General features: G+C 41.5%; 1 protein-coding gene across 1 annotated transcript in view; it reads right to left on the bottom strand.

Annotated features, from left to right (window-relative positions):
• The window catches only part of rnaseh2a (ribonuclease H2, subunit A), a 40,681-nt gene extending 19,147 nt beyond the window's left edge, over nt 1–21,534 (bottom strand). Inside the window, exons 1-5 of the mRNA XM_072248203.1 lie at nt 21,327–21,534; nt 16,910–16,981; nt 14,199–14,325; nt 10,851–10,938; nt 823–960 (exon numbers count right to left, since the gene is read on the bottom strand). Of these exons, the coding sequence (XP_072104304.1) occupies nt 823–960; nt 10,851–10,938; nt 14,199–14,325; nt 16,910–16,981; nt 21,327–21,453 (552 nt within the window). The 5' untranslated portion in view covers nt 21,454–21,534. The remainder of the gene's footprint in view (nt 1–822; nt 961–10,850; nt 10,939–14,198; nt 14,326–16,909; nt 16,982–21,326) is intronic.
• Nucleotides 21,535–21,772: the final 238 nt, after the last annotated feature.

Here is a 21,772-nt window from a genome sequence, read left to right as displayed (position 1 = left end):
TTTCTTAGAAACAGAGCCCAAAATTGCACAAAATATTCCAAATGTTGTCTGGCCAATGCCTAATAAAGCCTCAGCATAACATCCTTGCTGTTATATTCTAGTCCCTTGGGAAAAGAATGCTAACATTGCATTGCCTTCCTCACCACTGACTCATCCTGCAAGTTAACTTTTAGGGAATCCTACACTAGGACTACCAAGTCCCTATGCAATTCCAACTCAATTGGATGGGATCTGAAAGAAATTGCCACTCCCCAACCAAATGAATTCTTACAGGTTAGCAAAATTTAAGTTTATATTGTAGTTTGGTAAAGGAACACATTTACGTGGATCACACAAGCGATGTGTCCAGTCAGTAACTTCAATGCTGAGTCACCACTGAATCTCCCAATATTTGCTACACTGATGAAATCCAAATGGCAGGTAGATTAAACAATACTTTTGAAATTTTTGGGCGCAATTTTTCATAATGATTAATGTAAACTTAAAAGGAATAAAAGCTGGAGTTCGTATGCAAAAGCACAGTAAGAAGCAAAAAGAAATTTACTTGGGGGAGGTTTTTTAAAAAATATCTTAATATGGAGCAATGATAAGAGTACGCTCAGAAAATTAAGATATTGTAATACTAATATACCAAGCATTTACCAGACGTTATCTTGCACAAACTGAAACTCAGTTTCAACTGTTCTTATCATTTCACTGGATGTGTGGAGGCAAGAACAAATTGCTTGTCTCCATCTGACTTGGAGAAGGTTGTATAAGACCTTGAGACATAATATTCAATGTTGCCCAGATTGAAAGGTGAAACACATCTTCAGCGCTCACCTTGGCACATATACTGGCCGCACTGACAATTGGAAACAAGGAATCAGCCTTGGCTCTGACTGTAACCTCAATCTCAGGGAAACGCTCCTTCAGCTTGGCTTCATATTTTTCAGCTGGTCCTACTGTGTCTACATAAACCTAAGGATAAATAAACAAAGGTAAATGGGAGCACAGTTAGGTATAATCTACTACATGTGGCACAAGGACACCGCTTTTTAAAAAGTCTAGTAGTTTCTTAAGGAGTTATAGACAACATAAAAAAATGACAGCACAAGAGAGGGTGCGGATGAAATGTGTAAAGATACTCTCAGAATTGGAGAATGTTAGTTAAGAGCAGAGATGGGATTATTTTCCTTAGAATAGAGTGTTCATAAGAATGATTCCAGGTATGAAAGGGTTAATATATGAGGAGCATTTGAAGGCTCTGGGTCTGTACTCACTGGAGTTCAGAAGAATGGTAATAGAGAATACCCTGGTGGCTGTGCCCCTGCCAATAGGTACTCCTGTTTGAGTACTGTCGGAGGGGACATCTCACCTGGGGGAAGCAACAGTGGCCGTGCCTCTGGCACAGAGTCCGGCCCTGTAGCTCAGAAGGGTAGGGAAAGGAAGAGGAGGGCAGTAGTAATAGGGGACTCTATAGTAAGGGGGTCAGAAAGGCGATTCTGTGGACATAGTCCGGAGACTCGGATGATAGTTTGCCTCCCTGGTGCCAGGGTCCGGGATATTTCTGATTGTGTCCAAGATATCCTGAAGTGGGAGGGTGAGGAGCCAGAGGTTGTGGTACACATAGGTACCAATGACATAGGTAGGAAAAGGGAAGAGGTCCTGAAAGGAGAATACAGGGAGTTAGGAAGGGAGTTGAGAAAAAGGACCGCAAAGGTAGTAATCTCAGGATTACTGCCTGTGCCACGCGACAGTGAGAGTAGGAATGCAGTGAGGTGGAGCATAAATGCGTGGCTGAGGGATTGGAGCAGGGGGCAGGGATTCAAGTTTTTGGATCATTGGGACCTCTTTTGGCGCAGGTGTGACCTGTACAAAAAGGACAGGTTACACTTCAATCCTAGAGGGACCAATATCCTGGCGGGGCGATTTGCGAGGGCTACTGAGATGACTTTAAACTAGAATGGTTGGGGGGTGGGAATCAAATTAAAGAGACTAGGAGAGAGGAGGTTAGTTCACAACAGGGGGATAGGAACCAGTGCAGAGAGACAGAGGGGTGTAAAATGAGGGTAGAAGCAAAAAATAGTAAGGTGAAAAGTATAAGTGGCAGGCCAGCAAATCCAGGGCAAAAATCAAAAAGGGCCACTTTTCAACATAATTGTATAAGGGCTAAGAGTGTTGTAAAAGCGAGTCTGAAGGCTTTGTGTGTCAATGCAAGGAGCATTTGTAACAATGTGGATGAATTAAAAGTGCAGATTGTTATTAATGAATATGATATAGTTGGGATCACAGAGACATGGCTCCAGGGTGACCAAGGATGGGAGCTCAACGTTCAGGGATATTCAATATTCAGGAGGGATAGACATGAAAGAAAAGGAGGTGGGGTAGCATTGCTGATTAGAGAGAAGATTAACGCAATAGAAAGGGCGGACATTAGCCGGGAGGATGTGGAATCGATATGGGTAGAGCTGCATAACACTAAGGGGTAGAAAACGCTGGTGGGAGTTGTGTACAGGCCACCTAACAGTAGTAGTGAGGTTGGGGATGGTATTAAACAGGAAATTAGAAATGTGTGCAATAAAGGAATAGCAGTTATAATAGGTGACTTCAATCTACATATAGATTGGGTGAACCAAATTGGTAAGGGCGCTGAGGAAGAGGATTTCTTGGAATATATGCGGGATGGTTTTTTGAACCAACATGTCGAGGAACCAACTAGAGAGCAGACTATTCTAGACTGGGTATTGAGCAATGAGGAAGGGTTAATTAGCAATCTTATCGTGAGAGGCCCCTTGGGTAAGAGTGACCATAATATGGTGGAATTCTTCATTAAGATGGAGAGTGACATAGTTAATTCAGAAACAAAGGTTCTGAACTTAAAGAAGCGTAACTTTGAAGGTATGAGACGTGAATTAGCTAAGATAGACTGGCAAATGACACTTAAAGGGTTGATGGTGGATATGCAATGGCAAGCATTTAAAGATTGCATGGATGAACTACAACAATTGTTCATCCCAGTTTGGCAAAAGAATAAATCAAGGAAGGAAGTGCACCCGTGGCTAACAAGGGAAATTAGGGAGAGTATCAATTCCAAAGAAGAAGCATACTAATTAGCCAGAAAAAGTGGCACACCTGAGGACTGGGAGAAATTCAGAGTCCAGCAGAGGAGGACAAAGGGCTTAACTAGGAAAGGGAAAAAAGATTATGAGAAAAAACTGGCAGGGAACATAAAAAATGACTGTAAAGCTTTTATAGATATGAGAAAAGAAAAAGATTGGTTAAGACAGATGTAGGTCCCCTACAAACAGAAACAGGTGAATTGATTATGGGGAGCAAGGACATGGCAGACGAATTGAATAACTACTTTGGTTCTGTCTTCACTAAGGAGGACATAAATAATCTTCCGGAAATAGTAGGGGACAGAGGGTCCAGTGAGATGGAGGAACTGAGGGAAATACATGTTAGTAGGGAAGTGGTGTTAGGTAAATTGAAGGGATTAAAGGCAGATAAATCCCCAGGGCCAGATGGTCTGCATCCCAGAGTGCTTAAGGAAGTAGCCCAAGAAATAGTGGATGCATTTGTGATAATTTTTCAAAACACTTTAGATTCTGGACTAGTTCCTGAGGAGTGGAGGGTGGCTAATGTAACCCCACTTTTTAAAAAAAGGAGGGAGAGAGAAACCGGGGAATTATAGACCGGTTAGCCTAACATCGGTGGTGGGGAAAATGCTAGAGTCAGTTATCAAAGATGTGATAACAGCACATTTGGAAAGCGGTGAAATCATCGGACAAAGTCAGCATGGATTTGTGAAAGGAAAATCATGTCTGACGAATCTCTTAGAATTTTTTGAGGATGTAACTAGCAGAGTGGATAGGGGAGAACCAGTGGATGTGGTATATTTGGATTTTCAAAAGGCTTTTGACAAGGTCCCACACAGAAGATTAGTGTGTAAACTTAAAGCACACGGTATTGGGGGTAAGGTATTGATGTGGATAGAGAATTGCTTGGCAGACAGGAAGCAAAGAGTGGGAATAAACGGGACCTTTTCAGAATGGCAGGCAGCGACTAGTGGGGTACCGCAAGGCTCAGTGCTGGGACCCCAGTTGTTCACAATATATATTAATGACTTAGATGAGGGAATTAAATGCAGCATCTCCAAGTTTGCGGATGACATGAAGCTGGGCGGCAGTGTTAGCTGTGAGGAGGATGCTAAGAGGATGCAGGGTGACTTGGATAGGTTAGGTGAGCAGGCAAATTCATGGCAGATGCAATTTAATGTGGATAAATGTGAGGTTATCCACTTTGGTGGCAAAAACAGGAAAACAGATTATTATCTGAATGGTGGCCAATTAGGAAAAGGGGAGGTGCAACGAGACCTGGGTGTCATTGTACACCAGTCATTGAAAGTGGGCATGCAGGTACAGGAGGCGGTGAAAAAGGCGAATGGTATGCTGGCATTCATAGCAAGAGGATTCGAGTACAGGAGCAGGGAGGTACTACTGCAGTTGTCCAAGTCCTTGGTGAGACCACACCTGGAGTACTGTGTGCAGTTTTGGTCCCCTAATCTGAGGAAAGACATTCTTGCCATAGAGGGAGTACAAAGAAGGTTCACCAGATTGATTCCTGGGATGGCAGGACTTTCATATGAAGAAAGACTGGATCGACTAGGCTTATACTCGCTGGAATTTAGAAGATTGAGGGGGGATCTTATTGAAACGTATAAAATCCGAAAGGGATTGGACAGGTTAGATGCAGGAAGATTGTTCCCGATGTTGGGGAAGTCCAGAACGAGGGGTCACAGTTTGAGGATAAAGGGGAAGCCTTTTAGGACCGAGATTAGGAAAAACTTCTTCACACAGAGAGTGGTGAATCTGTGGAATTCTCTGCCACAGGAAACAGTTGAGGCCAGTTCATTGGCTATACTTAAGAGGGAGTTAGATATGGCCCTAGTGGCTAAAGGGATCGGGGGGTATGGAGGGAAGGCTGGTACAGGGTTCTCAGTTGGATGATCAGCCACGATCATACTGATTGGCGGTGCAGGCTCGAAGGGCCGAATGGTCTACTCCTGCACCTATTTTCTATGTTTCTATAAAGGGTATCTCATTGCAAAACCTATCGAATACTGAAAGGCCTAAGTAGAATGGGTATGGAGAGGATTTTCCTATAGCGGGGGAGCTTAGGACCAGAAGGCGCAGCCTCAGAACAGAAAGACATCCGTTTAGAACAGAGATGAGGAGGGATTTCCCTTTCTAGACTGCAGAGAATCTGAGGAATTCATTGCCACAGAAGGCTGTAGAGGTCTTGTCACTGGATATATTTAAAGCGGAGGTTGGTTAGTCAGGGTGTTAAAAGTGTTGGGGAGAAGGCAGGATAATAGGGTTGAGAGGAATAATAAATCAGCCTTGATGGAATGGTGGAGCAGACTCGATGCGCCAAATAACCTAATTCTGTTCTTTTTGTCTAACTTGCATTAAAATGATAATAGACTCAGTGTGAAAAGGAAGGACTCATTTCAATAGGTATATTTAATATCATAGAAATATATACAATATCTATCTTGAAATTCTTTCTCTTCGCAAACATCCATGAAAAGAATGCCCCAAAGAATGAATGACAGTTAAAGCATTAGAACCCCAAAGCACCCCAACTCCCCCCTCCCACACACAAGCAGCAGCAAGGCAACGACCTTCCCCCACCCCACCAACAAAAAGCATCAGAGCCCTCCACCAAGCACTCAAGTGTGCTGCAAAGCATTGACAAATGCTTTGATAACTAGGTATTAATATTGAAGTAGTAAAATGGATTCAGCAGTGGCTGGATGGGAGACGCCAGAGAGTAGTGGTGGATAACTGTTTGTCAGATTGGAGGCCGGTGACTAGTGGTGTGCCTCAGGGATCTGTACTGGGTCCAATGTTGTTTGTCATATACATTAATGATCTAGATGATGGGGTGGTAAATTGGATTAGTAAGTATGCAGATGATACTAAGATAGGTGGAGTTGTGGATAATGAAGTAGGTTTTCAAAGCTTGCAGAGATTTAGGCCAGATAGAAGAGTGGGCTGAAAGATGGCAGATGGACTTTAATGCTGATAAATGTGAGGTGCTACATTTTGGTCGGACTAATCAAAATAGGACATACATGGTAAATGGTAGGGTACTGAAGAATGCAGTAGAACAGAGGGATCTAGGAATAATGGTACATAGTTCCTAGAAGGTGGAATCTCATGTGGATAGAGTGGTGAAGAAAGCTTTTGGTATGCTGGCCTTTATAAATCAGAGCATTGAGTATAGGAGTTGGGATGTAATGTTGAAATTGTTCAAGGCATTGGTAAGGCCAAATTTGGAGTATTGTGTACAGTTCTGGTCACCAAATTATAGGAAAGATGTCAACAAAATTGAGAGAGCACAGAGAAGATTTACTAGAATGTTACCTGGGTTTCACTTCCTAAGTTACAGAGAAAGGTTGAACAAGTTGGGTCTTTATTCTTTGCAGCATAGAAGGTTGAGGGGGGACTTGATAGAGGTATTTAAAATTATGAGGAGGATAGATAAGAGTTGACGTGGATAGGCTTTGTTAAATTGGATAGCTATATGGACAGGAAAGGAATGGAGGGTTATGGGCTGAGTGCAGGTCGATGGGACTAGGTGAGAGTAAGAGTTTGGCACGGACTAGAAGGGCCGAGATGGCCTGTTTCTGTGCCGTAATTGTTATATGGTTATATGATAAAGACACAGACTTGCTGCACGCTTGCATGCTCTGTGGAGGGCACCGATTTCCATGTGAAATAAGTAGGGGACATAGATTCAACAAGTTGTTGAAAGGATTATAGGGGAGCCAAGAAAGCTTAGATTTTACTCATCCAAAGAATAGCAAGGACTTTGGGACTTCACTACCCAAAAGAGGCAGAAGCCATCAACTTTAGATATAGCTAAAGATGGGAAGTGCAAATAACCCAGACTGATCATTTTCCTGTAGCATGGACATGAGATTAATTTTGTGTGCAAATGATTTTCATCATTAAAGGCATGGATTCCGGTCAAATTTGAGGACGTCTCATGCAAAAAAACAACATAGAAGACCATAATCTGTTACTATACATACACTCAGTGGCCACTTTATTAGGTACACCTGCTCTAATATATCTATTCCGCCAATCATGTGGCAGAAACCCAATGTATAAAAGCATGCACACATGGTCAAGTGGTTCAGTTTTGTTCAGATCAAACATCAGAATGGAGAAAAAATATGATCTAAGTGATCTTGATCGTGGAATGATTGGTGATTTGAGAATCTGTGAAACTGATTTCCTGGGATTTGCACGCACAATAGTCTCTTGATGGCTCTCAATTACAGAATGGTGCAAAACACAAAAAAAAAATCATCCAGTGAGCAGCAGAATGAAAGTGAATTTTAAACATAATTTTATAGCAAGAAATGAGTGTTACATCATGGATTTCCAGTAAAAGCATGCATGTCAATTTATTTTAATATTTATGGAAATTTTTAGTCTAATTGAAGTAATAAATGAGAGTGCTCCAGGGTAATCAATTGCATTGATTCAGAGCCAAATGAACCATCACCTTGCTTGTACAAGAAGCAAAATCTCACCCAGGTTCCAAAATGTAAATGGCAGATTGCTAATGATTTGTCCTGCTCATGGACACTGAGCTAGTCAAACTGCACGCACAAATGAACCATCAGGCCAGTACAGAAATTCATCAAAAGTGCATTGGAAATGGAAAAGCTTTATACAAAAAGATTAAAATAAATCCTTAGCTGTTCTCTTTAAAACTGGCACTGTTGCCATAGTAATTTTGCCACAGTTCTGCAAAGAAAAGCGATTAACCCAGTGGAGAATTTGGAGACAATCTTGTCTAGACACTCTCAACTTAGTTTTGTAATAACTTAAGATAAAAGGAAATTACGCCTGCTGAATCTGTACAATATGATTTTTGTAAAGACCAGCAGAACAGGATATTGCAAAAAATGAGTCACAGTTTGTAGCATCACTAAACAGACAGCTTTGGAACCATATTGACAGTAACAATAAAGATCGTGTTGTCACTATCTAAGGCATCAACTGCAGTTAATTATTGAAAGAAAGGATGATTTCCTTTGTTAGAGATTTCTTGTGAATAGTTGTGAAGTTGTACTGTTTCCTCAATCCCATTTCTTTAAACTCTTAGAGTATTTACTTTCGAAAAAGGCATGATGTGAAAGTAAAAACAGTAAAATCGCAAGCCAGAAATCTGACAGAAAGCGAACAGAAAATGCTTTGAACATTCAGCAGGCTAGACATAAGTGAGGGGAGGCCAGAGAGGTAGAGAGGTAATATTTCAGGTTGAAGACCTTTCACAAGATTGTTTCAACCTGGTATTTTAATGCTTTCTTTCTGTTTTTATGGTGATTAGCAAGAGCAGAAAATAACCGCACCAGTAAATAACTCACAAAGTCCCCCCAAAATCTACTCAATTATATTTGTCACCCTATAGTGAATGTCATAAAATTAACATTTATTCAAATTACCAGTTAAACACAATTTTCCTATTTTGGCAGACATTGCATTACACCTTTCAGGCTACTTAATACCCTTGACTGAATGTAATCAAGCACAAAAAAGCTCAACCTCCATTTTTTAAATAGACATTTAAGTGTATTTTTTAAAAGTCCAGCATCAGGATCCCAAGCAGATTACAGGAACTGGCAAAGGTTATTAAATGAAGAGATGATGATCAAACCAATGCTTTAACACGCGGTTAAAAAACCACATTTCTAGAGCTGGAATCACTGAAGGAAAATTAGTTAACAGATAACTTTTTTTTACAACAAATCTGAAGTTTTATGGTTTCCATTATAAGGCTTAACCACCCGCCTCCCCAACCCCCGCAAGACTGTTAAACTAAAATTCTAAAATTTAATTCCCTTTTTGGAATTTGAACTCAGATCTGCAGCTTTGCTAATCTACTATTCTTAGAACATAGAACATAGAATAGTACAGCACAGTACAGGCCCTTCGGCCCACAATGTTGTGCCAACCCTCAAACCCTGTCTCCCATATAAGCCCCCAACTTAAACTCCTCTATATACCTGTCCAGTAGTCTCTTAAACTTCGCTAGTGTATCTGCCTCCACCACTGACTCAGGCAGTGCATTTCACGCACCAACCACTCTCTGAGTGAAAAACCTTCCTCTAATATCCCCCTTGAACTTCCCACCCCTTACCTTAAAGCTGTGTCCTCTTGTATTGAGCAGTGGTGCCCTGGGGAAAAGGCGCTGGCTATCCACTCTATCTATTCCTCTTAATATCTTGTACAACTCTATCATGTCTCCTCTCATCCTCCTTCTCTCCAAAGTGTAAAACCCTAGCTTCCCTTAATCTCTGATCGTAATGCATGCTCTCTAAACCAGGCAGCATCCTGGTCAAACTCCTCTGTACCCTTTCCAATGCTTCCACATCCTTCCTATAGTGGGGCGACCAGAACTGGACACAGTACTCCAAGTGTGGCCTAACCAGAGTTTTATAGAGCTGCGTCATTACATTGCGACTCTTAAACTCTGTTCCTCGACTTATGAAAGCTAACACCCCATAAGCTTTCTTAACTACCCTATCCACCTGTGAGGCAACTTTTAGGGATCTGTGGACATGTACCCCCAGATCCCTCTGCTCCTCTACACTACCAAGTATCCTGCCATTTACTTTGTACTCTGCCTTGGAGTTTGTCCTTCCAAAGTGTACCACCTCACACTTCTCCGGGTTGAACTCCATCTGCCACTTCTCAGCCCACTTCTGCATCCTATCAATGTCTCTCTGTAATCTTCAACAATCCTCTACACTATCTACAACACCACCAACCTTTGTGTCGTCTGCAAACTTGCCAACCCACTCTTCTCCCACATCCAGGTCGATAATAAAAATCACGAAAAGTAGAGGTCCTAGAACAGATCCTTGTGGGGCACCACTAGTCACAATCCTCCAATCTGAATGTACTCCCTCCACCACCACCCTCTGCCTTCTGCAGGAAAGCCAATTCTGAATCCACCTGGCCAAACTTCCCTGGATCCCATGCCTTCTGACTTTCTGAATAAGCCTACCATGTGGAACCTTGTCAAATGCCTTACTAAAATCCATATAGATCACATCCACTGTACTACCCTCATCTATATGCCTGGTCACCTCCTCAAAGAACTCTATCAGGCTTGTTAGACACAATCTGCCCTTCACAAAGCCATGCTGACTGTCCCTGATCAGACCACGATTCTCTAAATGCCTAGAGATCCTATCTCTAAGAATCTTTTCCAACAGCTTTCCCACCACAGACGTAAAGCTCACTGGTCTATAATTACCTGGACTATCTCTACTACCTTTTTTGAACAAGGGGACAACATTCGCCTCCCTCCAATCCTCCGGTACCATTCCCGTGGACAACGAGGACATAAAGATCCTAGATTACTGCACTTCTGATTCCCAATGTAAGTTAAAATTGCTTCAGGTAGAAAGTTAACATTTAAAGGTAAGTAAATTGTAAGATTAGTACGGTCACAACTAAAGGCTACCAACTCTTTTTGCTGCATGCTTGCCAGCTGGGTACTTCCAGAGACTCAAAAGAATGCTGATGCTAGAATCTAGAGCAAATAGTCTGCTGGAGGAACTCAGCAGGTCAAGCAGCATATGTAGGAGGAACATAATTGTTGATGTTTCCTTTCCTCCCACAAGTAATGCTCAACCCACTGAGTTCTTCCGACAAATTCTATATTGCTCCAGGGAATTTCCATCAACTTCTGCTTTGATTGCAATTTTTCATTAACAATATGACTTGATTTTTAGCACAGAATTACTCAGTTTTCTGCAGTGAACTTCCCGTTCTCACCTCTTTGACTTGGACACCACTATCCAATGCATACTGGATGAGACCAATGGCAGCATCATGAGACAAGGTATTCAGGTTACATTTGGTTCTGTTTTGGAAACAAGAATCATGGTCAGCAAATGACTTTGAAAATGTTATCTCTATATCACACAGGCACAGTATATATATAAAATACAATATATATATATATGTATTTTCCCCTGAACAAGCAACTTAAGCAAGCATTTTTAAAACTAAAGTTATAATATTTATATTTTTTCATATTTATATTTGTTGTTTTTTTTAATACTTATTGTGGGTTTTTTTATGCTGCATCAGATCCGGAGAAACAATCATTTTGTTTTCCTTTACACTCATGTACTGAAAAATGACAAACAATCTTGAATCTTGAAATGACTTTAAGCAACTATGTTCTGAGAAACTACCATTTACGGAAAATTCAGTTATTGGGATTAAAGCTGACTTTTTTTTAAAAAGAAAGGTAGTGGACTTTCAAAGCTGCAAGGTTTTAGCACATTGAATGCATGTGTTGTTTTTTGAAACCATTAAGTCAATAAATTCCATATATTCTAAATTTACTGCTGCTTTTGACTTAAAAACTTTTAATTCACAAAAACAGTATATAGATTCCAAAGTTCAAAAGTAAATTTATTATAAAATTATGTGTCACCATATACTACCTGGAGATTCTTTTTCTTGCAGGCTTTTACAAGAAAGTTTAAAAAAAAACAATAATTTATGAAGAACTCTATGTACATAAACAAAGACTGGTAAACAACAGTGTGCAAAAGAAGACAAATTGTACAAGTAAGAAAAATAATACTGAGAACATGAGCTGCAGAGTCCTTGGAAGGGAGTCAAGACATTGTAGAATCAGTTCAAAGTTGAAGTGAGTGCAGTTATCCACGCTATTGATGGTCGTAGGGTAATAACTGTTTCATGAACCTGGTGGTGTGGGACCTAAGACTTCTGTACCTCCTGCCCAAAGATAGTAGTGAGAAGAGAACAGGGCCTGGATGGTAAGGATCCTTCATGATGGATCCTGCTTTTTTGTGGCAGCACTTTCTTTTTCACATTTCTAATAATAAGTAGTCATAGGAAAACGGGATAGCACAGTGGTGCAGCAGCTAACACTGCTACTCCTTCACTGGGATCTGAGCCTGATTACTATTCTGAGTTTTTATGTGTTCTTTCTAGCTCTGGGCGTTTCCTCCAGATGCTCTAAGTTCTTCTAATATCTCAAAAACATGTTGGTTGGCTTGTTAACTAGTATTGCAAGAGTAGGTGGGTGGAAGGAGAGTCAGTAAAAAGGTAGTACTGATAATGTCCGAGAGAGAGTAGATTACAAGCAAGTGTGGAGAAGTAAGCCTGCATAGGCTTAATAGATAAAAGATTTGTCAATGTCTTAAGAAGAACGACAAAAATAAAAATATGACAAAGAAACCAAAGGCACAGCATCATACAGGACACAAAATCACAACTGCTGATACATTTAAAAGTACACACCCAAACACTTTAAGGAAGTTGCTTTAAAAAAAATACAGAATTCAGTCACTGATCACTGAGAATACAGTCACTGACTCATGGTTCTGCTGTTTCTGACTAAATTAGATTTATTGCAGTAACTCCAAAACAATCTTAGAAGAACTGCCTTTAGACGTGACTTAGCAGGATCATCAAAAGCAGTTGGGCATAGATGTAAGTAATTGGTACATAAACATTTTCATCAGAGTTGTGGCTTTAGAGAACAAAGGAGGAAAGGCAGGAAACCTCATCACATCTAAAATCACCCAGACATTCACTTGAAGATGTGACCTGCATGTTTACAGACACAGAGTTGAAGGATGGAATATTCAAACAATATCTTTTTATTTCAATCAACACAGGCATATTAGGCTGAACGGCTACCTTCTGCATAATTAACTTTCTATGATTTCTACAGCCAGGTCAAGGACCCTAACCCCAAGAGTCCCTACAGTGATGCCAAGGGGCATTGACACCCAGAACAAAAACCACCAGCTACAACATATCACAAACACAAGATATTCAGCAGATGCTGAAAGTCCAGAGCAACACACACAAAATGCTGGAGTAACTCAGCAGGTCAGCTGGCATCTATGGTGGGAAATAAGCAGTCAATGTTTCAGGCCCAGATCTTTCATTGGGACTGTAAAGGAAGGGATAAGAAGTCTGAATGAGGTGGTGTGTGTGTGTGTGTGTGTGTGTGTGTGTGTGTGTGTGTGTGTGTGCGTGTGTGCGCACGTGCGTGTGTGTGTGTGTGTCCGTCCAGAAGGCAGAGGAAAGAGTACAGGCTAAGTGATAGGTGAAGCCAGTTGAGTAGGGGAGGGGGTTGAATTGAGAAGGTAGGAGGTGATAGGTGAAGGTGGGAGGTGAAAAAGGAATCTAATAGGAGAGGAGAACAGACCATTCTGTCTTTGTACTTTAAGTGTTTCTTTCAAATGGGCTTCAATATTGCTGAAAAGGGGAAGGGAATCGGCAGTTATCAATAGATTTTAAGGGTTTCAAACTGATAAGATGTTGAGAAAATTAACAGGTCTCATTTCCCCCTAACTACATATTACTGTGTCGTTATCTCCAGCACGTCTGCTGGTGGAACAGGTACAGCCAAGGATTGTCCTGGATCACATTAACTTTGATAGACATTTCTTGGCCAGACTGTGATGAAACGCTCCCAATTTAGACACAATCGAAGATCGAACTGAGGAGGTTATAAGTCTTTGTCATGTACACATTCAGTAATAAGTAATCAAGCCAGGTATTCATTTTGAGTTTTGTATTAAAGTTAACATAACTGAGTGGTTAGATAATCAGATAAGCAAGTTTGGAGATATTTTTGGCCAGACCAGGCAAGGAAACATTTTAATTTTCTTTAGCAGAGGGTGGAGAATCTGTGGAATTCATCGCCATAGAAGGCTGTGGAGAATAAGTCATTGGGTTTACTTAAAACAGAGGTTGTTAGGTTGTTGATTGGTTAGGGTGTCAAAAGTTATGGGGAGAAGGCTGGAGAATGGGGTTCAGAGGGATAATAAATCAGCCATGACTGAATGGTGGAGCAGATTAGTTGGGCCTAACTCTGCTCCTAAGTCTTATGGTCTAAACAACATAGAAAATCAAATGTGTTTTAATGATAATCCAATTGATTCATAGGCTGTTTACGATACTATAAGAATTTCCCCACCCCTAGGTGCCACAGAGTTAACTAATTCCTCACTGTTAGGATTTGAAAACTCTTTACTCCTTATCACGCATCAAGCAAGTAACAGCTATGTTGTTGTTCCCCGGTGCATTAATACATACTTCCTTTTCAGTCAGTATATTGAGAAATACCTTTGTTGCATACTTGTTGAAATTACATTGGGCGAAAGGATCTCAATAGCCCAGCCAATAAAATCCTTCGCTTCATCTAGTTTGGCAAACGATTTCTCCCTTTCCTTCTCTGTCAATGTCTTGGAGTCTGCAAAAAGCATATCAAAAGAGAAATGTTACTGACGTCAGCATTATTTTTAGCAGAAGGAACTGGCATATGAGGCACAAATAGCTAATAACCAGATATGTAACTTAGAAGAAAAATGCCGGGAAAATGCAATAAATGCTGATATTTCTCACACATAAAGGTGTTGCCTCCAATGCCAATATTTCTCTCAATAAAGACCAGTGAATTACTATCAAACATGCTGCTGCTTGTTGGCAACCAGTACTACACTAGAGTTCCACAAAAGATATTAAATGGGAAGCCTCTTTTTGCCTTGACAGGGGCATTTATACTTCCCAAGACAGTAAGGATCCCCACCACCTTTTTTTAAACTAACAACTGCAAAAGCAATATTCATTTATTGCCAGGATAGTCCTAACTCTGACAAGATCAGCATTTATTTATCATTAACAATTTATATTCAACTCAATTGTCAAGCTGGGCTATTTGTGAAGGCAAATAAGGCAACCACATTGCTGTGAGCTCAGAATCAGGTACCGAGCACGTTCGTATAATCCTTTCCAAAGGATAACATTTACATAAAACTACATACATGGCCAACATTTCTGCTTCTTGAGTTTTAGTATGATGAAGGGCGGATAATGTCTAAAACCACAAAAAAAATGAAAAAGAATAAATAAGAGATAAAGAAATCAAGTTATTGATCAGACAGCACCTATGCTAGGATTTTAAAAGGTTGAGGATTTCAACAAGACAAAGTAGCTATTTTACTGAAAGTATCACTGTGCTGGGAAGCTACTGCTAATCACTACCTTTCTTGCTGATGTGCCAACAATACGGTTGAGAGTTCAAATCTAAATGGCACTCAACAGTTCAAATAATCTCTATGTGGCACAGCAGAGTCTAGACTGGAATAAGGCATGGAGGTAACAGGTGAAGTGCGTATGAGAGGGCTAGTGTTGACAGGCTGCAGCAATCAGTGCAGCTGCTCAGCACTCACAGTCAGAGGACCACAGCACTGGAACAGGCCCTTCAGCCCATCTAGTCTGTGCCAGACTGTTATCCTGCCTAGATGCAGGGTTCAGGGCAGCAACCTGACTGGGATGCCAGTACTGGGCTACTCTGGCTGTGGACAGACTGCCGGGATCCATCACTCCGTTTGTACATGACGGCAGTTGCTGTATCTCACACTGTTTGGCTACAATGCCTGCCCCAATCTGGAGGTTTTTGTCCCAGACTGGTGGCTGCTAGGCACTAGGTCCCTCACTAAAGAGAAATCTCAGGACTGAGAAGAGTTGTGCAGCAAAACAAATAATAGAGGGAAGACAGTATCCTCTCTCACATCCAAAATGAAGTGACGAGTGACCCTATAAGATCTGGCCAACCTGATGACACTTGCAGCGGCAATGCCCTCACACCCAATGAGCGAGAGTCCACATCTCAGCATAGAGTGGCCCACCCAAGCAACATTCCCACACTATGTCATGGGCAACATATTGCTCCAGGAATGCCAGTACAGAGCAGCGAAATGCAACAAGTTCCCAGCAGCAAGGACTGGGTTTAGTGGCAGGTTTGTTGTACAGATCTGAGGCTGAGTGTACTGTTTTGTCTTTACTTTCGAAGAAAGAAAAACATATTGGGGAATACTCATCCATAAGCATTCAGACTGGAGGGCAGAGTGCAACAGTGATCGTCAGTCTGCTACCTTTGAGCACTTGTTTCCACCCACTAAGCTCAGTTTTGGGTTGGTAGGTTAATTGGCCTTTAGTGTAGGTGAGTGATTGAATTTGCAGGGAGTTGATGGGAACTTTAAGAGAATAAAGAGGGGTTAGTGCAAACGGATGCACAACGGCTAGCATAATAGTGCAGAAGGATTTTAGCAAAGTGCCTGAAAAAGCTCACAGGAGTTTAAGACAATGAGGCATGCACCCAAAACTGACTCGGCACGAGGTGCAACTTGGAAGACTTTAGATTGCACAGTTCTGCATGGATACTACAGATTGTGCACTCCTTGTGTACTGCACACTTTTGCAATTGTATTCTATGATATCATATCCATTCCCAGTCCGAACTACCCTTGCCAAGGAGACGGCAAGATTGCAACCTTTTCTGTTGAAGTGAAAGAAAATAGAAAGAAGCATCATTCGCAGAACCCTCTTAGAAATAAACAATTCTTTGTGAAAGTATAATAAATAGAACAACAGCAATAATGGAATTAAAGTCCATATGGTGAATGGCTCCCATTCCTGACAAATTTTAATCTTGCTCACTCAGAATACTACAGATCTCTGCCCTTTGTATATGGCTACCATAAGCAGCACTCAAATGCATTCATTTGGTCTGAAATTCACTCAACAATTCTGACTCAGATTCAGACTTCATCATAACTTCTTTGAAAAACCAGCAACAGCATTGATACAAAGAGCAGCGCCCCAAAGACAGGGGTGAATACTGAATTCTCCACCATCAATTCCATGAAACATGAGCAAAGATTTTTAGCTGCTCATCTGGCAAAGCTGTTGTTTGTTTGGCATCTCTGTTTGGGTTTTGCACTGTCATACTTCGGCTGCATTATCAGTAGTGGCTGATGTTTAGACTTCCATACCAGCAACCTTGAGCTCTTCGAGCTGTTGTTGCTTGGAAAGAGGGCAAAAGCAGATTCCATAGACCATTGGCCCTGAAAAACAGGAAAACAGTAGGCATTAAGTACAACAGTTGTTGACACCAAACACTACTGAAGAAGATCTATGCACACAGATCAGTACAGCCTTGGAGAGGATTAAACTTGAGAGCATTCATTTCACATAATAGTACTGAACTTTGAAAATATAATTCCATTAAACCAAGATTCTAAATTTATTCCTTCCTGTAAAGTGCTATATGGCTAATAAAACAAAAACTTTGTGCCATCTTAAAAGTTTCCTCCCACATACAGTTAATTTGATCAATCATTCCAGTTAGATCTCCACCTCCCCCACCATTCCCCTCGGTCTTTTACCTCAGTCACTGCACTACACTGTAGACACATTAAACCACTTTTTATAATGCTGTTTACATCATAAATATGCTGGTATTTATGCACTTTTTATTCCATATCTGTAATTTAACCTCTAACTTGTTTTTATATAACTTGTTATTCTTATAATTGTTGAATGGTGTTTATAACTGCATATCACGCCGACACATCACAGCAAATTCCTAATTCATGTCAATGTTTGTGGTGAATATGTTGTTCCTTGATCTTTACAGAAACATGAGACTGAACCCAAAAATAATTTTGTTAGTCTGTTGTTTCAAAAGCCGTATGCAAGGAAATGTTGTGTGAAATTATTCAAAACTCTTAAAACCTCCCTGTTCACAAATACACAGGAAGACAGAAAGCAAGTAGCTTACAGGAAAAAAATAGCAAGGTTTTATTTATAAAACCATAACGTAGGAAAAAAATTAAGCATTCAGCCCATCAACCCTGCTCCACCACTCAATCAGAACTGATTTATTTTCCCACTCAACTCATTCTCCTGCTTTCTCCCCATAACCTGATACCCTCTCTAATCAAGATCCTCCATCAACCTCCGTTTTAAATATACTCAATGACTTGGCTCCACAGTTGTATGTGGCAATGTATTCCATAGATTCACTGCCCTCATCTCTGTTCTTACAGGGCATCCTTGTATTCTGAAGCCATACATCAGTGTTTAGCTCTAGTTCGCCCCATGATACAGGTACACGTTAAAACACAAATACATGTTGTCGCTGTGCTTCTATTGTGTTACAAACCATGCAATGTGTAACAGTAGTTATTTGATGCCACATAACATTTCAACTGGACTGTTTTCCCAAGTTATCAAACTTGCAATAATGACACCACTGGTTTCCACCAATCATGACCTGCCAAATATTTCTCAGTGGATCAATGCACCTTTTTCCAGCTCTATAATTAGCTACTTCAACGCTAATGAGCATTGTGGAGTATGCTACGCCACCTGCTGCTAAACCTTTAGGGTAAAACATGGTGTGTAATGGCTCAATATTCCACAACTTGCTGGTGATATTCCTTCCTTTCTCCCCTCCCAGGACACATCAGAAAGTGCTGAAAACAATTAATTCAATCATCTCCGTGTTAGCTTTTTGAAAGATCCACCCACTTAGTTTGAAATAGAGGTTCCTCTACATGAACTTAATATTTTGCACAAAGTAATAATTATCCAAATCCTTCCTGCAAAATATTTCTCCTCCCACCACCCTTTCAAGACATTTCACACTATATAGCAGATATTGTAAAAATCTTTGGCTTTGGTTTTTTTGCTACTTTAATTTAAATTTCAATCCAATCCTTCTGATAGTCCATCTTATACACATACACATTTTATACACATCTATTTTCAAGTATAAATGGTTAATATGGGTATTAAAACTGCACCATTGAAACACTATTAATTGCTTCCCCACAGTAAGACAACTGAGGCTGTAGTGTCAGCTGTAACTTAAAGCACATTGTATGACAGGATTAATGCTTCCACCTTTAAAAAGCAGAATCCTCAAAAGGGAAACTAGCAGTGCGTGTCACTGAAATTATTCTAAAACCATGCCCCTGGGGCTGGCCATACACTGTATGGAAAATGAATAAATGCAGATGAGGGAAAAATAAACGTCACTGAATGATTGTGTCCAGAGACTTTTGTTTTAAACCAAGTTTATGTTTCTAGTACAAAAAAAGTGGGAATAAAGGGGCCTTTTCTGGTTGGCTGCTGGTGACTAGCGTTCCACAGGAACTGCATCTTTTTACGTTGTGTGTCAATAAATTGGATGACAGAATTGATGGCTTTGTTGCAAAGTTTGTGGACGACACATAAATAGGTGGAGGAGCAGGTAGTTTTGAGGAAGTAGAGAGGCCACAGGAAGATTGCGAGAATGAGAAAAGTGGCAGATGGAATACTGTTGGGTAAGTGTATGGCCAAGGACTTTGAAAAAAGAAATAAAAGGGTAGACTATTTTCTAAATGGAGAGAAAATTCACTAATCTGAAGTGCAAAGGATCTTGGAAGTCCTTATACAGGCCTCCCTAAAAGTTAATTTGCAGATTGAGTTGATGAGGAAGGCAAATGTGATGTTAGCATTCATTTCAAGAGGACCAGAATATAAAAACAAGTTGGTAATGTTGAAGCTTTATAAAACACTGGTGAAGTCTCACTTGAAGTATTGTGAGCAGTTTTGGGCCCCTTATCTTAGAAAGAACATGTTGACATTAGTAAGGATTCAAAGGAGGTTTACGAAAATGATTGAATGGCTTGTCATATGAAGACTGTTTGATGGCTCTGGGCCTGAATTCACTGGAATTCAGAAAAATGAGGGGGTGACCTAATTGAACCCTATTGAATATTCAAAGGCCTTGATAGAGTGTATGTGGAGAGGATGTTTCCTATGGTGGGGGAGCCTAGAACCAGAGGACACAGCCTCAGAGTAGAGGGGCATCCTTTTAAAACTGAAATGAGGAATTTCTTTTGCCAGAGAGTGGTGAATCTGTAGAATCTGTTGCCACAGGCGTGGCCCTGGAGGCCAAGTCTTAACATATATACAAGGCAAAGGTTGATATATTCTTGTGTAACACACTGTATGGTTTTACTGCTAATGTAATGGTCTCTCTGTAATGTTTCACTGCAAAGGTTATTTGGTCAGGACATGAAGGGATACGGGGAGAAGGCAAGAGATTGGGACTACGGGAAAATGGAGCAGCATGATGAAATGGCAGAACAGACTCGATGGGCCAGATGTCCTCATTCTGCTCCTTTATCTCATGGTCTTATATTCGGGAAAGGCCTATCGAAGCTCTTCTTTTATATGGTACTATTATGTGCTAACCAGTACACTATCAGTCATCCTCTAGTGTGCAGAGACCTGGATCACAACTAACGGAAGGGAGCAAAAGAAAGTGATGTAAAATGAGTGAAAACTATGGACAAAAGAAAACAATGCAGCCCTTTGAACTTGTACCATCATTCACGTGGTCACAGATGAGTCCCCCATCTTAATACATACACCATATTCATCAGGGCGCTTCATGTTTTATCTGGAGCAGGGGAGGGCACGAGTGGGCACCCCTTTCTAACCCCTCTATTCTCTTTCGAGATCTTAAAAGCAGCCCAGTGGCACAGCAACAGTGAGCGGGATCAAATCCTGATCTCCAGTGCTCTCTGCGTGGAGTTTGCGCAGTCTCACTGTGACCGTACAAGTTTCTGCCACTGCCCTTGAATTGCCTCCAACATGGAGGCCGGCAGGTTAATTGGCTGCTGTAAATGGTGCTGTGTTTGGGTGAGGGTTAGGATCTGGAAGGAAGTGAGAATGCAAGGAAAATGTAATGGGATTAATGTAGGATTCTTGTAAATGGGTGGATCATGGTGAAGGCTTGGAACACAGAACAGGATGGCACAGGATCAGGCCTTTTGTCCAACCGTGATATAAAATTAAAACAATCCCATCCACCAGCACATGTTCCATATCCCTCCGTTCCCTGAGTCTATCCAAAAGCCTGAATGGCCACTATCATATATACTTCCACCACTGTCCATGGCAATCTGTTCCAGGCACCCAGTACTCATCTGTGTAAAACAGTTTTTCACCTCCCCCCCCTTACATCTAATTCCTAGTGTTTAACATTTCTACCTCGCGAAGAGTATGATGATCAATGTACACCTCTCGTAACTTTATGATTCTCTATCAGGTCTCCCCCTCAGCCTCCAACACGCCAAAAAAAACTCAAGTCTGATGAGCCAAATGGGCTGATTTCCTGTGGTATGACCACCCCGCCTCCAGGTCGACCCCCACCCCACCTTCCAAAGTACTCACCCACCGGGGCACTCAATCGCGCACCACCATCACCTCAAAGCTCAGGCACTCACTCCCACCCTTCCTCACCTGACCCTAGGCATACCCCTTCTCCCCGGGGAGGCACCCACTCCGCCCCAGACCCCGGGACGGGTACACACTCACTGACATCCCTCTCCCCTCCCCACGCCGGGCACTCACCCAGCACCGGCCCCCTCCCCGCCTCGTCCACCCCCAAGCTACAGGGCTCTTCACGGCAGGCGGCCGCCACAGCCGAGCTGACTCGGCAGCTGCTGCCCGGGTCCCGCCGCCACTCGCTCAGGTCCATCGGCCGCCGCGCCCGCTGAAACTTTCCCGCACTTCGCCACGACCTCTGACCCGTGACGCTCCGAACGGCCGCCGTTCTGGTGATTTTCTAACAAATCCGCGACGCGGAAGATTAAAAATCAGACAAAGAAATTTCACAGCGCCTCATATTTACTTTAATGAGAGACTTGTGTTCGTCTCTAAAGTAAATAAGATGCGCTACTAGTCGGCTTGTTAAAAAAAACAGACGTTTACGCACGCGTATGACCTGCAATTATTTCTGGGAGTTGTAGTTTACTGGAGGACTACCGAGACTAGTTGGTGGTCAACAACAAACAACA

This window comes from Mobula birostris, chromosome 32, assembly GCF_030028105.1.
Source record: "Mobula birostris isolate sMobBir1 chromosome 32, sMobBir1.hap1, whole genome shotgun sequence".
In the NCBI taxonomy this organism is placed as follows: Eukaryota; Metazoa; Chordata; class Chondrichthyes; order Myliobatiformes; family Myliobatidae; genus Mobula; species Mobula birostris.
Note: the sequence above shows the minus strand (reverse complement) of the source record. Positions and strands in the feature narration are given on the sequence as shown.